General features: G+C 42.9%; 1 protein-coding gene across 6 annotated transcripts in view; it reads left to right on the forward strand.

Annotated features, from left to right (window-relative positions):
- The first annotated feature begins 517 nt into the window (after positions 1-517).
- The window catches only part of Lsm14a (LSM14A mRNA processing body assembly factor), a 39,901-nt gene continuing 16,987 nt past the window's right edge, over positions 518-23,431 (forward strand). For all 6 annotated transcript variants that reach the window (XR_006145534.1, XM_042667847.1, XM_042667845.1 and 3 more), the window contains exons 1-4: positions 518-834; positions 13,945-14,108; positions 21,010-21,139; positions 22,451-22,573. Coding sequence is in view for 5 of the 6 variants with exons in the window: in XM_042667847.1 (XP_042523781.1) it covers positions 714-834; positions 13,945-14,108; positions 21,010-21,139; positions 22,451-22,573 (538 nt within the window). In the remaining variant the exon portion in view is untranslated. The remainder of the gene's footprint in view (positions 835-13,944; positions 14,109-21,009; positions 21,140-22,450; positions 22,574-23,431) is intronic.

Genomic DNA, 23,431 nt, shown 5'->3' on the forward strand with positions numbered 1-23,431 from the left:
AGTCCAGAAGACTCTGCATCTCTCATTAAGGAACAAAACAAAAAGCCGGAAGTGGAGCTGGGGCTCAAAGTGGTGAAAAAGTGAAGGGAGAGCTCCAAGGCCTGGAGTTCGAGTCCCAGGATCGGCCAAAACAATAACCACAAAGAAAAGAAAGAAAAAAGGAGGGGAAGAGGCGGACGCTCCCGCAGTCGCGAGGCTGTGTGTCCGTACCATACAACAGTTCAGTCTTCCGTCCGCAGCCGCCGCCGCTCCAGCGCCTTTCAGGTCGCCTGAAAGAGTCAGGAGCGACGCCGGGCTGCGAGGGCTGAGGACGAGGTGTGTGTGTGTGTGAGAGAGAGAAGGGTGGGAAATCTCGCGAGAACCGCGGTAGGCCTCGCCCTCCCAGCATGCTCCGCGCCGCCGTCGCTGCCGCCGCCGCCGCTGCCGCCGCCGCCGCCGCCGCTGCTGCTGCTGCTTCCAGCCGCGCCGCGGTTTAGAGGGCGGGAGGCCGGGAGGGGGGCGGGGGGGGGCGGGAGGAAGGTAGCGGAGCCGGCCCTGCCGCCATGTTGGGTCTGAGGCGACTGCTGTGAGGCGCCGACGGGAGCGAGCGGAGGAGCGAGCGAGCGAGCTGGGAGTCGTGTGAGGGGGGCGGCCGTGGCAGCGTGGGATCTGCCTCTCTACGAGCAGCCCGGAGCGGAGGCGGCGGCGGCGGGAAGGCGGCGGCGGCGGGCGCCATGAGCGGGGGCACTCCTTATATCGGTAGCAAGATCAGCCTCATCTCCAAGGCGGAGATCCGCTACGAGGGCATCCTCTACACCATCGATACCGAGAACTCCACTGTAGCCCTCGCCAAAGGTACGCCGGGCCGAGCCTCCCTGGGCTACGGCCTCGGGGGGGTCCGGGCCGGGTTGGGCCGGGCCTGCGGGCCTGGGGACCGGACCAGACCGGACCGGGCTGGGCCGGGCCTGGCCTTGGCCTGGCCTTCAGGGTTGGGCTGGGCGTCCGCTTGGGGCTGCGCCTGGCTCTCTCGGCCCCGCGGCCTCCATCCTCCGTCGTTTTCGGGCGAGGCCCCGGGCCGCGGCCCGCCTCCTACGAGGTGCTCGACTTCTCCGCCCTCCGCGCCTTATTAAATCCGGGGAACTACGGGGCCCCCAGTGTACACAGCAAGGCGGGCGGGGCGGCCCTGAAGTCCTGAGAACTGGGCTAGAGAATCCTGACAATTCGTTGTGTTCCAAGTCCTAAATTCCGTAATTCTTGTCGTCTTAACCACCAGACAAAGCCCGAGTATTCAGAAGAATTTTTCCGCCTCCTTTTGAGTTTTTTCCGTGCTGCTTTGTAGATTAGCATCCGCATATTTCCCCCCCCCCCCCCCACTCCCGTTCTTCCCCCATTACCTCTCTGTTCCTAATTTCAATTTGTCGCGATGTTTCTCAACTGCACACTTTTAAGTAATGTGCTTACAAACTTTTTTGGGTTTGCTCTGCGAACTCCGGTGATCTCAAGATGCCACTCCGGACCCCTGGAAGCAGTTCACATCCTACTTGGTCTGTTTGTTCTAGTGGATAAATTCAACCTGTGCAATCGGAAATCTTCACCACCTGCCTTGTGCAACCGTCTCTTTAGGGACTCACATTCAAAATGCTTGCTAAGACTCTGTTTGGGGGGGAGGGGACTCCCCACTAGGAAGTAGAGTTCAAGCTTGGTCCAGGACTTCGTCCCTAGGAGTTTGTGGGTGCTTGATCGAAACCCCAGGGTAGATAATCCCTGGGGAATTTTTTTTTTTTTTATAAAGGTAGTTCTGTAATGAGGAAGGTGTCCCTAACCCATTGTTTAGCCAAGGGTACAATCTGTTATTGGGTTTTATTTTCCGTTTACACATGCTGGACTTTTTGCTCTGCCAGGAAACCGGAAAGAAAAATAAACTTCAGCTCTTGATCTTAAAGCAACTCTCACACAAGTTTGTAATCTTTAAGAGGAGGAAGCAAGGATAGCCCCGGTAATTTTCTCAGCACATCTGTTAAGAGTTAATTATGAAGGGCCTGGTGTGATACTGACAGAGGTTCAGGGGTAGGAAGAAATTCTTCTGAATCTCAAATTTGTAAATTATGCTGAAAAGAATAGCCTTTTCACAGTACAAAACAAGATTAGTGATGTACTAAAAGGTAGATAGTCTTAATAGCACCAGTGTTGAGACAGGTCTTATTCCTGGGTAGGTAAGTTTTTCTTAAGAAGTAGACCTATATGTGGGTTCTGGGTGGGGCCTAGTGGTGAAGTGCTTACTTGGCTTGCCTGGGTTTTCAGCATGGCTGGCACACAAAATGAAACAAACAGGTCCCCAGCTAAAGAGTAGAGCACAATTAAATTGTAGTGATGATTGCACAACTCTGAAAATTGACTAAAAATCATTGACTATACACTTTTGTGTATTGGGGCTTTAACTTAGGGCGTGGGTGCTGTCCCTTAGCTTTTTCCACTCAAGACTAGCCACAGCTCCACTTCCCGTTTTTTGTTGGCTATTGGAGCTAAGAGTGCATGGATTGGTTTTGAACTTAGATCCTCAGTATCAGCCTTCTAATTAGCTAAGATTACAGGCTTGAGCCACCTCAGTCCCACTGACTATACACATTTAAAAACTATCTAGTCTGTTTTTAAAAGAACTGTATGAAGCTGGGTGCTCTGAGGCTCTGTGCAAGAAAGTAGTCTGGAAAACCAAAGAATACCCTAAACTTCCTCTTTTTTTTCCCCCCTTGTGAAACATCTTGTATGCTCCCTGTCAAAACCCCTGTAGGTTACTTTTTCATCATCTCTCCTTCAGACAGGATCACGTTGTTTAACCCTAGACACCACTGTACTTTGGGAAACCAGGTTCTACCTGTAGCTATTTTTGCTAATCTTGGAGCTTGAACTCAGGGCCTGGGCACTGTTCTGAGCCTCTTTGTGCTCAAGACTAGCTCTCTACCACTTAAGACAGCACCACTTCTGGCTTTTTCTGAGTAATCTATTGGAGATAAAAAAATCTTAAAGACTTTCCTGATTGGGCTGGCTTCAAACCATGATCCTCAGATCTCAGCCTCCTGAGTAGCTAGGATTACAGACATGAGCCACTGGTCCCCGGCTATAATTTAGAATTTACTTGCCCTTATTTTGAAATTATTTTAGTAAGTTCTTCATGGATGAATATTAGCTGTATAGTGTTTTATGACTGAAATTATGGAAAATGTAGAGTTCTTGGTGAAAGCCACATAAAAATTGAAAATAAGGGGCTGGGAATGTGGCTCAGTGGTAGAGCGCTTGCCTTGCATGCATGAAGCCCTGAGTTCAATTCCTCAGCACTACATAAGCAAAAAGAAAAAAGCTGGAAGTGGTGCTGTGGCTCAAGTGATAGCGCGCTAGCCTTGAGCTGAAGAGCTGAGGGGACAGCGCCCAGGCCCAGAGTTTAGGCCCCACAACCGGACCCCCCCCCCAAAAAAAAAAAAAAAAAAATCTCGTGAATTTTCCTGTCCAGGCTGGTTTTGAACTGCCATTCTCAGATCTCAGTCTTCTGGTGTGAGCTACCAGTGCCAGCTATTTTTACTCTTGACAACAACAAAGAAGCATGTATGTTTAAGGTTCTTTAAAAGCATTGTTTCTTTTTTTTTAAAGCGTGTATTTTCGTGTGTCATTTTTTGTTGTATTTAAGATAGGATCTTGCTAGCTAGCCCAGGCTGGCCTCAAACTCATAATTTTTAGAGCCTTAGCCTCCCAAGTGCTGGATTATAAGTGTATACCATCATGCCCAGCATAAAAAATTTAAAAAATTCTTTTCACTTCTGGAACCAATATTTTATTATTTTATAATTAAATTCATGATATCAATAAAATTTGTAAGACATAATTGTTTTTCTTGTCATAATATACTAGCGTAGCAATGAAAATGTTTAGTCATTTACTTGTATTTATTACATTGCTATTTAATTGCTATATCTTTATATCCCTTTTTCTAACTGGCCACACAATACTGGACACTTAAAGTTTTCAAAATTAGAACTGAGGAGTTCTAAATTTCTAGAATTTACATGATTTGTCAAATAATTGGATACCTGAAAATTCCATCTCAAATCTTAGATGGAGTGATAATTTAAAAAATGAAAGTCTAAAATTTATTTACAGAATTTAGAATACTGTAAAATAGGTTGCTCTTTGTGTTTTCTTTATTTATATACTTACTAATTTGAGACAAGTTCTTGCAAATGTAGTTTAAGTTAGCTTCAAACTTACTTCTCCTCCCTCCCTTCCCCCACAGTTGAGCTCTGGGCCTGGGCACTGTCCCTCAGCTCTTCAGCTCAAGGCTAGCACTCTACCACTTGAGCCACAGTGCCACTTCCAGCTTTTTCTGCTTATGTGGTGCTGAGGAATTGAACCCAGGGCTTCAAGCATGCGAGGCAAGTGCTCTACCACTGAGCCACCTTCCCAGCCCCCCTAGCTTCTTAAGCTTTATGACCTCCTGTGACGGAGTACTTTTTTTTTTTTTTTTGGTTGGTTGTGGGGCTTGAACTCAGGGCTTGGGCACTGTCCTTGTGTTCTTCAGCTCAAGGCTAGCGCTCTACTGCTTGAGCCACAGCGCCACTTCTAGTTTTCTAGTGGTTTATTGGAAATAAGAGTCTCATAGGCTTTTTTTGCCCGGGCTGTCTTTGAACTGCTTTTCTCAGATCTTAGCCTTCTGAGCAGCTAGGATTACAGGCGGAGTCACCAGCGCCCGACTGGAGTACTTTTTATTTTGTACTTAGTTTATTTTCTTGTGCTGGAGGTCTAAGCCAGGGTCATGCACATTGCTGGACAAGTGCTATACTACATCCTGCCCTTCTCTTACTCTCCAAATTTTGGATTAAGAGTTAATCTGGCCAGGTGCTCCTGGCTTTGCTTGTAATCCTAAACTACTCAAGAGGCTGAGATCTGAGGATCCAGGTTCCAAGCCAGAAGTGGAAATGTGGCTCAAGTGGTAAAGTGCTTAGCATTGAGTAAATAAGCTTGGGGACAGCACTCAGGCTCTTGAGTTTTCTTCCCAGGACTGGCACCAAAAAAACCACAACAAAACCAACAATAGCAACAGTTAATCTGATGCAGGTAGGTCTTAAGTTCAATATCAGCCTGGGCTACATAGAGAGGCCTTCCTTCAAAAAAAATTTTTTTTTTCTATTTTTGCCAGTCCTGGGGCTTGAACTCAGAGCCTACACACTGTCCCTTAGCTTCTTTTACTCAAAGCTGGCACTCTACCACCTGAGCCACAGCACCACTTCTGGTTTTTTCTGTGTATGTGGTACTAAGGAATCGAACCCAGGGTTTCATGCATGCTAGTCAGGCACTCTACCATTAAGCCACATTCCCAGGCCCCCTACCCTCCTGATTTTTTTTTTTTTTCAATATACCTTTTAAAATAGTCACAGAAGCCCAGTGCTGTTGGTTGGCAGCTCATACCTATAATCCTAGCTACTCAAGAGACAGATCTGAGGATCAGGGTTGGAAGCCAGCCCAGGTAGGAAAGTCTGTGAGACTCTATCTCCAATTAAGTCACAGAAAAAGCTGGAAGTGGAGCTCAGGGACAGGGTCCAGACAAGAGTTCAAGCCTCAAGACTGGTTTAAAAAAAGGGGGTGGGTGGGCTTAGAATTACTTTGTTGGTGTTATTCAGACAGTAGCCCAGGCTAACCTTGAACTAATTTTACAATATTCCTACCTCAGCCTCTAGAGATCTGAGACTACAGATATGCACTACCACACCTGGTTTAGTCTTACTGTTGTTGTTTTTTAAGTTTCTTTGGGGGGGAGAGTTTCTCCTCCATGAAAAATATGAACTGTAATGTACATCCTGAAGAGATACCTAAAATAAAAAGAATATTTGAAAACAGATCCTTGTGATGTCCACCTAGGCTTAGAGAGATGTTGGCAGCAACACAAAACCTTCCCCCTCCTTGTATCCTGCCATAGTAATCTCTACCTTCCTAAACCAGATATAAGGGCTTTGAAGCATTTATAGTTTACTATAAAAGTTCATATCCCTAAATAATATCGTTATAGCCTCTTTTTTTTTTTTTGGTCGGTTGTGGGGCTTGAATCTGGGCCTAGGTGCCTCAGCTCTTCAGCTCAAGGCCAGTGCTCTACCACTTGAGCCATAGTACCACTTTGGTTTTCTGAGTAGTTTATTGGAGATAATAGTCTCACAGACTTTCCTACCCTGTCTGGCTTTGAACCGCAATCCTCAGATCTCATCTTCCTGAGTAGCTAGGATTACACACATGACCCACCAGCTCCTGGCTTAGTTATAGCCATTTTGGATCTTACATAAATGCAATTAATTTTGTATGCTATTTTACTTCAGGCTTAAAAAAAATTAGTGTAAAAGTGATGGACAGAGGATTTACAGTTACAGGTAAAGAGTATTTTTTTTTTTTTTGCCAGCCTGGGGCTTGAACTCGGCTTTTTCTGTTAATGTGGTACTGAGGAATCAAACCCAGGGCTTCATGCATGCTAGGAAAGCACTCTACCACTAAGAGACATTCCCAGCCCCAAGAGTATATTTCTTTTTGGACAGCATTACCTCTTCCCTTGTTGTCTCCCAGTGTTTTCCACCTGTCCCCAACCAAAGTTGTATAGTTCATTTTCAACTTAATGTCTAGTGAGTACTGCTGCTGCATTTGTTCACTCTTTGAACCTCCATTTCTGTGGTTCCCCCACCCCTGCTCCTCACAAAGACAGTTAAAAGTACAAACAAGACAAAAAAAAAGAAAAGAAAAGAAAAAGCAGTGAATTGGTGGCATTCCCAATCCTGGGTACTTAGGAGTTTGAGATCTGAAGATGGAAGTTCGAAGCCAGCCCAGGCAGGAAAGTCCATGAGACTTATCTCCAATTAACCATTCAAAAACCAGAAGTAGGGGCTGGGAAGGTGGCTCAGTGGTATAGAGCGCTTGCCTTGCATGCATGAGGCCCTGGGTTTGATTCCTCAGCACCACATAATCAGAAAAAAAAAAAAGAAGTGGCACTATGGCTCAAGTGGTAGAGCGCTAGCCTTGAGCTGAAGAGCTGAGGAACAGCGCCCAGGCCAAGTTCAAGCTCCACAACCAACAAAAAGAAAAAAATAAATCTCTTGTTTCCATTTCTACTTAGGGCTTTTGTTGCTATATAATGCTCCAGCATGAATATAACAGGAGTTTATCCCTTCTGGGGTTTTGGATTTACATAGATTGTTTAGTTTTTGGCTGTTACAAATAATACTGCCAAGAACATTTGTGTTTAAGTGCATGTTTAGTTTTCTTGAGATTGTATGCTTAGAAATTGAATCGCAAAGAACATAGGGAATGTGAATATCCTTGTCTTTTTGGGGTAATGTGAAGCAATTTTTTTGTGATAGTTGTAACTAGTTTTTAGTTCCATTTTCACAAGCGTTCTAGTTCTATATTCCCCACCAACAATAATGCTTGGGATCCTAAGTTGTCATTCTACATAAGTATGTAGTCTAATGTGGTTTTCATCCTCATTTTCCCTAACTACCAATGAAGTCAAAGGTCTTATGTCTTAACTCTTTGGATCTCTCATGAGATATCATTGAAATTTACTGCTCAATTTTCAATTGAAATGCATGTCTTTCCTAGAATTCTAAATGTGAATTCTTTTTTTTTTTTTGGTCAGTTGTGGGGCCTGAACTCTGGGCCTGAGTGCTGTCCCTCAGCTTTTCAGCTCAAGGCTAGCGCTCTACCACTTGAGCCACAGCTCCACTTCCGGCTTTTTCTGCTTATGTAGTGCTAAGGAATTGAACTCAGGGCCTCATGCATGCAAGGCAGGCACTCTACCACTGAGCTACCTTCCCAGCCCCTGAATGTGAATTCTTTATTGGATATATGTATTGCAAATCTTCCCATTTAAGGTTTCTTATTATGGTCATAAGTTCTGAATTTAAATGTCGACATGTTTGTGGAACTTTACTTTTACTTTTTTTTTTACTTTTACATTTTTTTAAGTGGACTGGTGCTATTTAAAAATTTTTTTTGTTGCTGTTTTGTTTCTTTTTTTGGTGTCTTTCTCTACCCAGTATCACAAGATACTTTTTTTGGCGGGGGGGTCTGGTCATGGGGCCTGAACTCTGGGCTTAGGTGCTGTCCCTCAGCTCTTCAGCTCAAGGCTAGTGCTCTACCACTTGAGCCACAGCACCACTTCCTGCTTTTTTGTTATTGCTTATGTGGTGCTGAGGAATCAAACCCAGGGCCTCATGCATGCAAGGCAAGCGCTCTACCACTGAGCCATCTTCCCAGCCCCTCACAGGATACTTTTTATCTTTTCAAACCTATTGTTTTTTGTTGGTTTGTTTTTTCACTTTTAGATTACTGTAATGTACTTGAAACTGATTTTGCATATGTTACAAAGTGTTTAGAGCTTTATTCCATATTATAATTTTAAGTCTTTAACTTGGATATTACTTATAACTATATGAAAACTGCTTTTGAAGTTTTAGTCAGATAACATTTGATATATGGAATTAGGTGCTCAGAGGACCTGGTTTCACCTGGTAAACTGTTGTAATTTGTGCTTATTTTAGTGTAATTATTAACATCCATTTTTCCTCTTGAAAATATTCATATTTGGATAATAAATTGTGTGGTCACACACTGTAAAAGCCTAATAGTCACAGAGGTATTGTTAAGTAGTTGATTGATTCTCTTCATAGTCTACTGGAGGTTTCACAGACCAGTGCTAGCTTGGGTGTTTGAGGGGCTTTGATCCTAGGAACCTAAGTAAATGTCAAGAAATCTTAAAGACAATCCAGGCATTGGTGGCTCATGCCTGTCATCCTAGCTACTCAGGAGGCTGAGATCTGAGATTCCCAGTTCAAAGCCAGCCCGGGCAGAAAAGTCTGTGATACTCTTATCTCCAATAAACCACTAGAAAACCAGATGTGACGCTGTAACTCAAGCGGTAGAGCGCTCACCTTGAGCTGAAGAGCACAGGAACAACACCCAAGCCCAGAGTCAAGCCCTACGACTGACCAAAAAAAAAAAAAAAAAAAAGAAATCTTATTGATGTCCATCTGTTAAGTATGTTCAGGAATAATTTGGGCCACAGTTTGTTTCAGCCATCTGTAGCAGTTTACAGTCTGCTATAGCAGTTTGCATTCCTAGCACAACCTTTTATGCTTAATCTTCTTTGCTTATTTGCATGTGTTTGTTACTTGTCTCCACCTTCAACCTGCCTCTTCCAGAGTGAGATCTTGGAATGAATGAATGTTTATTTAATAAGTTAGTAAAATGCAAATAGTTTAGCATTTTAGCCTGTTAGTCTGTAGATGTCTTGGGGATAACTCCAAAAAATGTTTTCTCAGATTCACAACTGTTTTTCCCCTTTAAAAATAAATGTCTGGTCCTTACAACAAGAATATTGAAGAGCTGGACGCTGGTGGCTCACACCTGTAATCCTAGCTACTTAGGAGGCTGAGATCTGAGGATCACAGTTCAAAGCCAGCCTGGGCAGGAAAGTCTGTGAGACTCTTATCTCCAATAAACCACCAGAAAACCGGAAGTGGCCCTGTGGCTCAAGTGGTACAGCTCTGGCCTTGAGCTGAAGAGCTGAGGGATAGCACCCAAGCCCAGAATTCAAGGCTGGCTTTGAACTGTGATTCTCAGAATCTCAGCCTCCTGAGTAGCTAGGATGACAAGCGTGAACAACAGACACCTGGCAAGAAAATGAATTTTTCTGACCCAATTGACATTGAGGAGATAAACTTGCCTTAGGACTCAAGCTCAATTATCATTTTCTTTTCCTTCCTTCCTTCCTTCCTTCCTTTCTTTTCTTTCCTTCTTTTTTGTCGGTTATGGGGTTTAAACTCTGGGCCAGGCGCTGTCCCTCATCTCTTCAGCTAAAGGCTAGTGCTCTACCACATAACCATTTCTGGTTTTCTGAGTGGTTTATTGGAGATAAGAGTCCTGCCTGGGCTGGCTTTGATCCTTAGATCTTAGCCTTCTGAGTAGCTAGGACTACAGGTGTGAGCCACCAGTGCCAAGCTCAATTTATAGTTTTCATATAAAGTTTAAGTGAAGAATCAGTGGCACATGCAGGTATAGTTTCTGCACTGGACCTGCAAATGAACAGTGGCTAAACCATGAGGCTAAAATGACTCAGATTGTTACTTAAAATGAAACTGATTGTGTGTGTGTGTGTGTGTGTGTGTGTGTGTGTGTGTGTGTGTGTGTGTGTGTTAGTATATCAGGATAATAACTCATGGAAACCAGGGGGCTGCAGCAGTGGGAAAAATGATTATATAAATCAGTTGTTTAAAATGACGAATGGGGCCAGGCACTTGTAGCTCATGCTTGTAACCTTAGCTACTCGGGAAGCTGAGATCTGAGGATCAAGGTTCAAAGCTAGGCCCAGACAAGAAAGACTCTTATCACCATTTAACCATAAGAAAACCAGAAGTGGTTTAAAGTGGTAGAGCATTAGCCTTGAACGGAAAAGCTCAAGGACAGTGCCCAGGTCCTAAGTTCAAGCCCAATGTTTGACCAAAAAAAAAAAAATCAGGGATGGGGAAAAATATAAATATAGCAGGTTGTTAGCAGATTATTTGTTTTGTAATCTGCCAAGTCTTGGTCACTGTTGTAGTTTATCCACTACTTGATTGTTAATTGAGCCATAAACCATGGCCCCAGTGGAAAGACTAACAGCTTCATATTTTGAGTGGAATACCTATGGGCTAATTTATTTTTTGCATGACTTGGAGATCTAAACCCAGCAATCGCAAAATCACTACCTAGAAACACCAGGGATCCTCAAGCCTGATTCTTTTAGTTGTCCTATTTAGTGGAGTCGCCAGAACTCGTAGCCTTGGAAACCGTTTTTTGTTGCTAGAATACTTGGTAATTCTGACAGTCTGTAGTCAAGTGCCAAAAAAGTATCTGTTCATTTTCTAGTGGTAAGATGAGACATGACTTTGTGTATCCGTAGAGAGAACAGTGCAATTCGGGAGAAAATAATCGTAGAAGGAAAGACATAAAGGTAAAGAAATCTTATCTGTAACCAAGCTCAGTGGAGGCGCCTGCCTGTAATCTTAGAGCTACTCCGGAGGTGGAGGCAGAAGAGTCTCAGGTGAGGCCTGCCCCTTGAGACCCCGTCAAAAACAAAATACAAACAGTAGAGCTAAGGGCTGGACTTAGGCAGTAGAGAACTTGCCTAGCATACTCCAAGGCTATAGGTTCAGTCTCCAGTACCACCACAGGATGGGAAGGAGATTTAAAATAGCAGGAGTTGCTGGGCCCAGTTGGCTCATTCTATAATCCTAGCTACTCAGGAGACTGAGATCTGAGGATCGTGGTTCAAAGCCAGCCTGGGCAGGAAAGTCCTTGAGACTCTCCAGTTAACCACCAGAAAATGGAAGTGGTGCTGTGGCTTAAGTAGTAGAGCACTTGCCTTGAGCAAAATAGCTAAGGGACCAGCACCCAGGCCCAGAGTTCAAGCCCTATAACTGACAAAAAAAAAAGTTTGATTTAACTCTTGTCACATTGCTAACAGTAGTAACTACAGATAGTTTAACTTGAATTATATTGATTGATTGATTTAGTGCTGGTCCTGGGGTTTGAACTCAGGGCACAGGCACTGCCCCTGAGCTTTTTTACTCAAGACTAGTGCTCTACCATTTAAGTCACAGATCCACTTGTAGTGGCAGTAAGGTTTAAAGTCAAGGTTTCATGCTTGTTAGGCAGGTACTTTACCACTTGAGCCACATCCCTAATCTTGAACTCTCTTCTAGCTGAGGATCATGGCTGGAAGCCAGCCCAAACAGAGAAGTCCATGAGATAAATCTCTTTATTTCCTTTTTTTTTGTTGTTGTTGTTGCTAGTCCTGGGACTTGAACTCAGGGCCTGGGCACTGTCCCTGGGCTTCTTTTGCTCAGGCTAGCACTCTACCACTTGAGCCACAGTGCCATTTCTGGCTTTTTCTGTTTATGTGGTACTGAGGAATTGAACCCAGGGCTTTATGCATGCTCATGCTAGGTAAGCACTCTACCACTAAGCCATATTCCCGGCCCCTCATCTCTGTTTAATTACCAAAATAGTTGGAAGTGGATCTGTGCTCTAAGTACTAGAGTGCTTGTCGAGCATAAAAAGCTCAGGAGCAGTGTCCAGGCCCTGAGTTCAAGCACTAGAAACAGCATACACACAAAAAAGGACTAGGGACATAGGAAGTAAAGTGCCTGCCTTGCAAGCACTTTGAGTTCAAACCTTGTGTTCAAACATTGGGCCTGGCAAAGGAAAAAAGGGATACCACATGTGACTTGCTGCAATTGCCTGCATGTATAAAAATAATGGGTGAGCCAATTTAATTTCTGTATTAACAGAATTCCCACACCAGCTGCATGTGCACTAATTCATGTTGAAACATGGTATAGCAGAATACTGACAGTCGTTTACTTTCCTGTGCTTCCCATCCCTCCTTCCTTTCATTGGATCCTTCAGTATCTACAGCTGATGTCCAGCCATTTGAGCCCTTCTGATTACATTCTGCAATGTCCTTTACAGGGATGTAATAATTACACTCCTCCTGGAAATCCTACATTTGGTCCAGGCCAGGCTTCAGGATTAAAGCATGTTTCATAAGAGTGGGGCAGGGGAGGTGGCTCAGTGGTAGAGCGCTTGCCTTGCATGCATGAGGCCCTGGGTTCAATTTCTCAGCACCATATAAGCAAAAAGAAAAAAGCCGGAAGTAGTGCTGTGGCTCAAGTGGTAGAGCGCTAGCCTTGAGCTGAAGGGCTGAGGGACAGCACCCAGGCCCAGAGTTCAGGCCCCACGACCGGACCCAAAATAAATAAACTTAGAGTGTAGATAAATCAATCTTACGGGCTAGGAAGGTGGCTTAATGGTAGAGTGCTTGCCTCGCATGCATGAAGCCTTGGATTTGATTTCTCAGCACCATATAAGCAGAAAAAGCCAGAAGTGACACTGTGGCTCATGTGGTAGGGCACTAGCCTTAAGCAGAATTGCTGAGAGTCAGCACCCAGGCCCAGAGTTCAATCCCCACAGCTGACCGCCCCCCCCCCCCAAAAAAAATCAATCTTCATGAGGTAATAGACATTCTCAGAAGTCTCTTAAGACAGTGAACTTGAGACTTTAAGAGACTCAGGAAATAGGTTCAAATTCAAATTTCTGGATGCTGCCCCCAGAAAACCTTGTCAGTGGATATCTTTATTTGTAGCCAGCTTGCTCTGCCAATGCAGGTGGTCCATAGTTTAACTGAGTGATACTGTCCTCCATGTTAAAATAATGAGATTTAATTATATGGTAGCTATTTTAAGTAAGTAGGGCGTTAAAGGCTGCCCCATGTGTCTGCAGAGCTGACAGTTGCTCAGCTTAGCTTTTCGAGGGCTTATGCTTACAAGGTAAATGTTACCTATGACCTTCTTGTCTTCTCTGTCTCAAAGCTCAAACTGGTTGTGTGGACTGGGAAAAGCTTAGTTGCCATCCCTCTCTAGTGAAGAAGTATGACATAAGTTGACAAATTTTTATTTTACTGAATGAAGACATTAAAAACAAATGAGCAACATCCATCCATACCAAAATTCACAACCCTACCCTCAGAACAAAATAAAACAAATTTGCTTGAATCTCAAAATAAATAAATGAGCAATTCAAGAAAGGACATTTCTAGTAACTCACCACAACCATCAATGGTACAAACAAAGTTTTATGAGGAACATAGCCTTGTATTACAATCTTTTAAAGTGCATACATTTATGCCAGGTGCCATTGGCTTATGACTGTAATTCTAGCTAATAAGGAGTCTGATACCTGGAGTGATGGCAGTTTAAAGCCAGCTAGGCAGAAAAATCTATGTGATTCCTGTATTTTATTACCAATTAATGAATACTATTTAGTACTTGGAGCAGAATTGTTAGGACCTACTTGAATATGATAAGCAGTAGACACAGCTAATGTTCTCTGTTTTCTCATCAGTTCGATCCTTTGGTACAGAAGACAGACCGACAGATCGTCCAATACCACCTCGAGATGAAGTCTTTGAATACATCATATTCCGTGGGAGTGATATTAAAGACCTCACTGTCTGTGAGCCACCAAAACCACAATGTTCTTTGCCTCAGGACCCAGCCATTGTTCAGGTAACAATAATAGATTGGTCTTATGGTACAGTGAACCTTACACCATGCCTAGCCTTGGCTAGCCAATTGAGCAGACCTGCAGCTTACCACTTCCAAGTTTCCTGGATATCTAAAACACCTTAAATAATGTTCTTATTGAGTGTTTCTCTTTGGATAAAAAATTAAGACCACATAAGATGATGAATTCATTTTTATTTAAAACCATTTTTCTGTTTCAACAAAATTGAGTTGTTTCAGAGGTTAATGGCATTTATTGAGAGATAACTATGAGAAGCACCTATTAAAAGCATAGGCACCGGGGCTGGGAAGGTGGCTCAGTGGTAGAGCGCTTGCCTTGCATGCATGAGGCCCTGGGTTCGATTCCTCAGCACCACATAAGCAAAAAGAAAAAAGCCGGAAGTGGTGCTGTGGCTCAAGTGGTAGAGCGCTAGCCTTGAGCTGAAGAGCTGAGGGACAGCGCCCAGGCCCAGAGTTCAGGCCCCACGACCAGACCTAAAAGAAAAAGAAAAAAAAGCCAGAAGTGGCACTGTGGCTCAAGTGGTAGAGCGCTAGCCTTGAGCTGAAGAACTGAGGGACAGCGCCCAGGCCCAGAGTTCAGGCCCCATGACCAGACCCCCCCCCCCCCCCAAAAAAAAAAAAAAAAAAAAAGAATACAACTGATAAAAAAGCATAGGCATGGCCTGAGAAGATGGCTTAGTGGTAGAGTGCTTGCCTAGCATGCATGAAGCCCTGGGTTTGATTCCTCAGCAACACATAAACAGGAAGAGCCAGAAGTGGCGCTGTGGCACAAGTACTAGAGTGCTAGCCTTAAGCAAAAGAAGCTCAGAGACAGCGCCTAGGCCCTGAGTTCAAGCCCCAATACTGGCCAAAAAAAAAGCATAGACACTACACTGTACATATGTCAGTCCTCAGAATACTCTAGGAGCCAGATTCAGTAATTTTTCTCACTTTACAAGTGAGGTAATTTGAGATGAAACTGTCATTTAAACAGACTCAGGCAGTTTGCCTATAGAACTTAAGGTTCATGCCACTCTGCTGTTCATTCAGATAATGGCTTATATTACAAATTAGGGGCATAATAGATAGTCTTAGGTAGAATTATTAGGTTTAGTGGGGGCGAAGCTAAATCACATATTAGATGATAGAAAGTTATGTATAGTAAGACTGTACAAACATAAAAGTTTTAGTATAAATGGGGTCTTAGGGGCTGGAAAGGTGGCTCAGTGGTAGAGCACTTGCCTTGCATGCCTGAGGCCCTGGGTTCGATTCCTCAGCACCACATAAGCAAAAAAGAAAAAAGCCGGAAGTGGTGCTGTGGCTCAAGTGGTAGAGTGCTAGCCTTGAGCTGAAGAGCTGAGGGACAGCGCCCAGGCCCAGAGTTCAGGCCCCACGACCAGACCCCCTCCCCAAAAAATAAATAAATAAAATAAAATAAATGGGGTCTTAAATTTCCTAAATTAAAAATGACCCTTGGGAGGGGGTAGTGGGGTGGGGGGGAGGGGTAGGAGATAGGAAGGATGGGAAGGGGAAACAAAGGAGGAGGCAACAATGCTTGATAAGAAATGTACTCATTATCTTGCCCATGTAATTGTAACCCCTCTGTATGGTATTTTCACAGAAAAAAAAAATGACACTTAGTATTCTCAGAATTGAGAACTTGCTTATCTTATTAAAATAGTACTCATTGTCTTGCCCATGTAATTGTAACTCCTCTGTATGGTATTCTCACAATAAAAAAATAGTAATATACAATATAAAATAGTAGTACACAAATAGTATTTACAAATAATTGTAAATTATGAATTAGAGGATACTGTTGCAGTTTTTTCTCTTTTTTTGGTCGGTTGTGGGGCTTGGGCGCTGTCCCTGCGCTCTTCACCTCAAGGCGAGTACTCTACCACTTGAGCTACAGCTCCACTTCCAGTTTTCTGGTGGTTTATTGGAGATGAGTTTCACGGACTTTCCTGCCTAGGCTGACTTTGAACGGTGATCCTCAGATCTCAGCCTCCTGAGTAGCTAGGATTACAGGGGTGAGCCACCGGTGCCCGGCCTGTTGCAGTATTTTTTCCATATCCATTCAAGAATATAAAGGCTCTTTGAAATTTTGTCTGTAACATTTCATATGAGACTGCTTTCACAGTGCTGGGAAGGTGGCTCAGCGGTAGAGTGCTTGCCTTGCATGCATGAGGCCCTAGATTCTATTCCTCAGCACCGTGTAAGGAGAAGCTGGAAGTGGCGCTGAGGTTCCAGTGCTAGAATGCTAGCCTTGAGCTGAAGAGCTGAGGGACAGTGCCCAGGCCCCATGACAAGCAAAAAAAAAAAAAAAAAGTACTTTCAAGGGCTGGAAAGGTGGCTCAGTGGTAGAGTACTTGCCTTGCATGCATGAGGCCTTGGGTTTGATTCTGATTCCTCAGTACCACATAAATAAGCTGAAAAAAGCCAAAAGTGGCACTGTGGCTCAAGTGGTAGAGCTCTAGCCTTGAGCAGAAGAACAGCACCCAGGCCCAGAGTGCAGGCCCCACGACCGATAAAAAAAAAAGAAAAGAAAATACAAAGCTGGGCAACAGTGATTCATACCTGTAATGCTAACTACTCAGAAGGCTGAGATCTGGGGGTTGAGGTTTGAAGCCATCTCTGGCAGAAAAGTCCCTCTGAGACTTTTTTTTTTTGCTGGTCATGGGGCCTGAACTCTGGGCCTGGGCACTGTCCCTCAGCTCTTCAGCTCAAGGCTAGCGCTCTACCACTGGAGCCACAGTGCCATTTCCGGCTTTTTCTGCTTATGTGGTGCTGAGGAATTGAACCCAGGGCCTCATACATGCGAGGCAAGCACACTACCACCTAGCCACCTTCCTAGCCCCCACTGAGACTCTTAATCTCCAATTAACCACTCACAAACTGGAAGTGGCACTGTGGTGCAAGTGGTAGAACATTAGCCTTGAGCCCAAAGAGGCTCAAGGACAGTACCTAGGCTCTCAGTTCAATCCTCACAACCAAAAAAAGAAAAAAGAAGAAACAAGCTCTGGGTTTGGTGCTGTGGTATATACTTATAACCATTGGGAGAATGACCCAGGAAGATTATGAGTTTGAGTCTGGCCTGGGCTATTGAGGGAAATTGTCTCCAAGAAAAATACTTTTTAACATATATTTACTGTTCCCCCCTCAATATGATGTTTTCTAACAAGAAATTGAAATTTTGCAGCATAAATGAAAATTTCTCTACTCTTAGCTGTTTTTTTTTTTTTTCCCTGTTTAAGTTTTATTTTTAGGTAAAGAATCCAAAGGAATCCTGAGAAAATGTGTCTCTTTTTTTGTTGTTGTTGTTGTTGGTCATGGAGCTTGAACTCTGGGCCTGGGCACCGTCCCTGAGCTCTTCAGCTCAAGGCTAGAGCTCTACTACTTGAGCCACAGTGCCACTTCTGGTTTTCTGAGTAGTTTATTAGAGATAAAAGTCTCATGGACTTTCCTGTCCAGTCTGGCTTCCAACTGTAATCCTCAATCTCAGTCACCTGTGCCTGGCAAAAACTTATATCTTACATTGAAAAATAGAAGACACATTCTTTTTTTTCTTTTTTTCTTTCTTTTTTTTTTTGGCAAAAACTTATATCTTACATTGAAAAATAGAAGACACATTCTTTTTTTTCTTTCTTTTTTTTTGGGGGGTCTAGTCATGTGGCCTAACTCTGGGCCTGGGCGCTATCCCTCAGCTCTTCAGCTCAAGGCTAGCACTCTACCACTTGAGCCATAGCGCCACTTCTGGCTTTTTTCTTTTTGCTTATGTGGTGCTAAGGAATCGAACCCAGGGCCTCTGGCATGCAAGGCATGTGCTCTACCACTGAGCCACCTTCCCAGCCCCAGAAGACACATTCTTTTTTGTGTGAGTATTGTGTGGCTTGAACTCTGGGCCTCTAGTTCTTGCTTGGCTTTTTCCACTTACAACTGGTGTTCTACCACTTGAACTACACTTTGCTGGAAAAGTCTCTTGGATTTATCTGCCTGGGCTAGCTTTGAACTTCTGTTCTCAGATCTCAGCCTCCTGAATAGCCAGGATTATAGGTGTGAGATACTAGTACTGAGCAAGGGACACATTGTTAATAGAGATAACTACCTATACCACTCTATACCAAGTACTGGTGGTATCTTCCTTACTGACTGTTAACTTTGTCATTCTGCAATTGTCTGGAAACCAGTTACTTGTGGAAGAAGAAGAATAAAGAGCACAAACCAAGTAATTTATTTTTTTATTTTTTTTTTTTTTGTCGGTCATGGGGCTTGAACTCTGGGCCTGGGTGCTGTCCCTTAGCTCTTCAGCTCAACGCGAGCGCTACACAACTTGAGCTACAGCGCCACTTCCGGTTTTCTGGTGGTTTATTGGAGATAGGAGTCTCACGGTCTCTCCTGCCCGGGCTGGCTTTGAACCTCGATCCTCAGATCTCAGCCTCCTGAGTAGCTAGGATTACAGGCGTGAGCCACCAGCGCCCGGCAAACAAAGTAATTTTTTCCAGTATTCACAATCTTTTTTTTTTTTTTTTTTGTCAGTTGTGGGGCTTGAACTCGGGGCCTGGGTGCTGTCTCTGAGTTGTTCAGCTCAAGGCTAGTGTTCTACTACCTTGAGCCACAGTGCTACTTCTGGTTTTCTGGTGGTTAATTGGAGATAAGACTCTCACAGACTTTCCTGCCCTGGCTGGCTTTGAACTGAGATCCTCAGATCTTAGCTTCCTGAGTAGCTAGGATTACAGGTGTGAACCACCAGTGCCCCGCCAGTGTTCACAATCTTCAACTTTATTTCATTCATTCAGCAGGACTTACTGAGCACCATATTGGTAATGAACAAAAGATGCAGTCGTGCTATAAATTAGCTTATAAGTAGCCTTCAGTATAATTTATGGTCATATTATGGAATATTTTACAAGGCAATTAATGTATATTAAAATGCATTTTAGGTTTAGGAAGTTAAGGTTTGTGTTTTTTAATTATAGAGGCGCTGTATAGAGGGATTACATTACATGAGTCAGGTAATGACGTATATTTCCTTTCATATAATGGCTTCTGTTCCCTCACTCTCTCCCAGTCCCTCCCTTCTGTACCCCCAAGTTGTATAGTTCACTTTCACCAGTGTCCAGTGAGCTCTACTGCTGCACGTTTTCACTTTTTTTCTTTGAGTTCTGTACCTTCCCCAACCTGTCCAAAGATGTACTCTTGAATACAACATATATAAGGTAAAAAGACAGAATCGTCAAAAACTTAAAAGTTAAAGAAAAGAAAGTCTCGCTCGTTTCCATATCTTTGTTTCATATGTATATTATTTTATATGAATATAAACCACATAGGCATTGTGTCTTTGTGTTTCTCTGCTAAGAGTATCCTCTTTTGGTCTCCCTGTGTGTGAGTATTTAGACTCCTGCATAATTTATTGTAGATATGTGTCCTTTTTGTTACTACTGTGACAGATACTTAAGAAATAACCTACAAGGAGGAAAGGGGTTTTTGGCTCATTTGAAAGATTTCAGTCCAGAGTTAGATGATTATATTGCTTCATCGTAAGATAAAGCAGAAAATTATGGTGTGTGTGTAGGTGTGTCCAGAAAGCAGAAGGAGAAAGGAGCTGAGAGGAGGGAGGTGCAAGAGAGGCATGGCTATGCTAGTTAGACTTCTTTTTTCTCCCCTTTGTTTCAACCAAATCTGTTAGATACTGCTATCCACATTCCGGGCAGGGCGGGTCTCTTGTCCCCCATCTCCCCTAGTGTACTTTATTAATTTAGATATCTGTCCGTCCAATCAGGTTAATCATGGAGATCATAGTTTATATAAAATGCTCCTCAGAGCCAGGTGCTGGCGGCTCACGCCTGTAATCCTAGCTACTCAGGAGGCTGAGATCTGAGAATCGAGGTTCAAAGCCAGCCCGGGCAGGAGAGACCGTGAGACTCCTATCTCCAATAAACCACCAGAAAACCGGAAGTGGCGCTGTAGCTCAAGTGGTAGAGCGCTCGCCTTAAGCTGAAGAGCTGAGGGACAGTGCCCAGGCCCAGAGTTCAAGCCCCACGACCGAGCAAAAAAAAAAAAAATGCTCCTCATCTTAATATTAAAGTGTAATTTAGGTTTTTTGTTTTGTTTTGTTTTTGCCAGTCTTAAGGCTTGAATTCAGGGCCTGGGCACTGTCCCTGAGCTTGTGGGCTCAAGACTAGCACTCTATCACTTCTACCTCTGCTGCCCTTTTAGCTTTTTGGTAGTTAATTGGAGATAAGGGTCTCACAGGCTTTTCTGCTAGGATTTACAGCATGAGCTACTAGTTGTAATTTTTTTATTTTTGTAAAATGTTTGCTTTTGCATATCTTTCCTGTGTTTGCTTTTGCATATCTTTCCTGTGAATTTAAAATAAGAGAACAATTGTGATCCCATATTTATGTCAGTACCAAACTAAAACCCATTATTACTGAATGTGACTTTTTTGGGGGGCGGGAGGGTGGCCAGTCATAGTGCTTGAACTTGGGGCTTAGGTATTGTCCCTCAGCTTCGTTTTCTCAAAGCTAGCACTGTACTACTTGAACCACAGTGCCACTTCTGGCTTTTTCTGTTTATGTAGTAATAAGGAATCGAACCCAGGGCATGTATACATGCATGCTAGGCAAGCACTCTACCTCTAAGCTGCATTCCCAGCCCTGAATGTGACTTCTTAAGTTATCTATGAAAATGAGAATGACTATGATTTTAACATTGACAAAGGGGCCTAGAGATCATATTGACTGAAACTGGTACATGTATAGATAAATATTGAAATCAGAAGATTTTTTTCAACTATTATCATCTTGAATATTTTACTGTGTTAAGTTTAAAACTCCTAATTTCTCTCCATTATATACATGCTTCTTAGAGGTTAGAAAACTAACCCTTGGTTTTCTTTCAGTCCTCACTAGGGTCTTCATCATCCTCATTCCAATCAGTGAGTTCCTATGGACCGTTTGGCAGGATGCCAACATACAGTCAGTTCAGCCCAAGTACATTAGTCGGGCAGCAGTTTGGTGCAGTTGGTGTTGGTATGTGGTGCTTTTTCTTGTTTGTCTGTTCTTCCTTTACCACAAAGTTATTGAAGTGTTATGTGATATTTCTTTTGTAACTTCATTTTATGGTATTAAGAATATGAGTTATTATATTAAGATTTTTTTTTTTTTGCCAGTCCTGTGGCTTAAACTCAGAGCCTCAGCACTGTTCCTGAGCTTCTTTTTTCTGAAGGCTAACATTACCACTTGAGCCAAAGTGCCACTTCTGTTTTTTTTTTCTATTTATGTGGTGCTGAGGAATCAAACCTAGGGCTTCATGGATGCTAGGCAAGCACTCTTAACTCTAAGCCACATTCCCAGCCCAGATTTTTTTAAGAATTTGATTGGGGCCAATAGCTAGCATTTACTCAGAGCCTAGAACTTGCTTGACAGTTGTTCTACCACTTTTGCCAGGCCTACAATCTAAAAAGGTTTTATTTAGTGTTCTGAGTGATTAGTAGTTTCATGGAAATCAGTTTTCAGAATATGCACCTGTTGTAAAATTAGATGTATCTAGTTAACAGATTTCATTTAGTGTTATTTTAAAGTTACAGAAGACATGTCTACTTAAGATGAAGAGTTTTTCACTGGGTGCTGGTAACTCAATTTGTGATCCTAGCTACTTAGAAGACTGAGATCTGAGAATCGTGGTTCAAAGCCAGCTTAGGCAGCAAAGTCTGTGAGGCTCTTACCTCCAATTAACTAGAAAAGACCTAAATGAAAGAGCACCAACCTTGAGTGGGAAAAGCCCTGAGTTCAAGTCCCAGTATTAGTATTCATGCATGCCCATTTGCATTCGCATACATACAAAATAGAGGAAAGAAAATGAAAATGACCACTACTGTAGAAACTTAAAGATTATCCTGGATGGGTATTTCAGTGAATGAGGCCTAGAAGGGCCTCTGTGGCTTATATGGCCCAATTTTCTTTCTTTGGACACCTTTCTTAAGAGGAAAGAGAAGATGGAATACTGTTTGTTGTCTTAGAAATGCTGAAAAAGCTCCTGGTCATTTGTATAGATAAATGAAGCGTAATCTTGGTATAGAGGTTACCATTTCAGCTACTTTGCAATCTTACATATGTGTCCTTGCTGGTACAGATACCCACATGTGTTACTGTTTGCATCCAGGGTTCACCCTACATTTCCATAAATTTTGTAAATTATTTGGAATACTTTAATGAATTCCCAAGATCATTAATTTGTACCTATACTATTGGAGATAAGCAAATAAGCAAATATTACTACTAAATACTAAGGGTGTTAAACTTTTTTTTTAATGTTTTTATCATTTGAAAAACCTCTTCAAGCTGGAAACTCCTTGACATCTTTTGGAACAGAATCGTCAAACAGTGGTACCTTGTCCCAAAGTAATACAGTTGGTTCTGCCTTTACACAAGACACAAGATCTGTAAAAACCCAGTTATCTCAAGGTAAGCTGTTTGTTTTGCCTTTATAGTGTTTTTTTTTCTTTCTCTAAATATAAGAGCTTTTGTAGTTTATCAACTGCATGTATAATTTGTATTTAGTTTAATTTTATTTTTCCCAATTACTGTGTGGGAATAAATGTGTCATTAATGACTTCCACTATCAAGTCAGTCCCAGACTCAACTCTACAAGGAAAGGTGCCCAATAAGTGAAATATCTTGAGGAAAGAGGCTGTTATCATTCTGTAACATTTCCTTGATATTTTTCTCAGTGTGGACCACCCCAACAGGAATGTATACACTGCTTCTGGAAAATGTGGGTCCTCATAAACATCTGCTCTGTCCAAAGCCCTAGAACCTGGTCTTCTCTGCTTTTTTGTTGTTGTTGTTGTTGGTCATGGGGCTTGAACTGGGCCTGGACGTTGTCCCTAAGCTCTTTTGCTCAAAGCTACCCCTCTGCCATTTTGAGCCACTGCACCACTTTCATTGTTTTTGAGTGGTTAATTGGAGGTAAGAGTCTCACAGGGACTTTTCTGCCCAGGCTAGCTTCAAACCACAATGTACAGATCTCAGCCTCCTCAGTAGCTCGGATTACAGGTGTGAGCCACTGGCACCCAGCTTCTCTGCATTTTAATAGGCTTCCAAAAAGGTGCTGTTTCTTTCCTTTAAAAAAAAAAATAAATTTTTTCCAGCCAGTCTCATCACCTTCAGAAGTATAAAGACTCCATATCTGTTGAATCCACTGCTTAAGTTTGGTATGATTGGCTTATTGCTTCATATGTTTCATTTAAGCAATGTAAAGTCACTTAGAAAGATGGGATACTTTCAGAGATACATTGGTTTATTTATTCAGTGCCATATCAG

This window comes from Dipodomys spectabilis, unplaced genomic scaffold (genome assembly GCF_019054845.1).
Source record: "Dipodomys spectabilis isolate Male_0828 unplaced genomic scaffold, ASM1905484v1 ptg000422l, whole genome shotgun sequence".
Classification (NCBI taxonomy): domain Eukaryota; kingdom Metazoa; phylum Chordata; class Mammalia; order Rodentia; family Heteromyidae; genus Dipodomys; species Dipodomys spectabilis.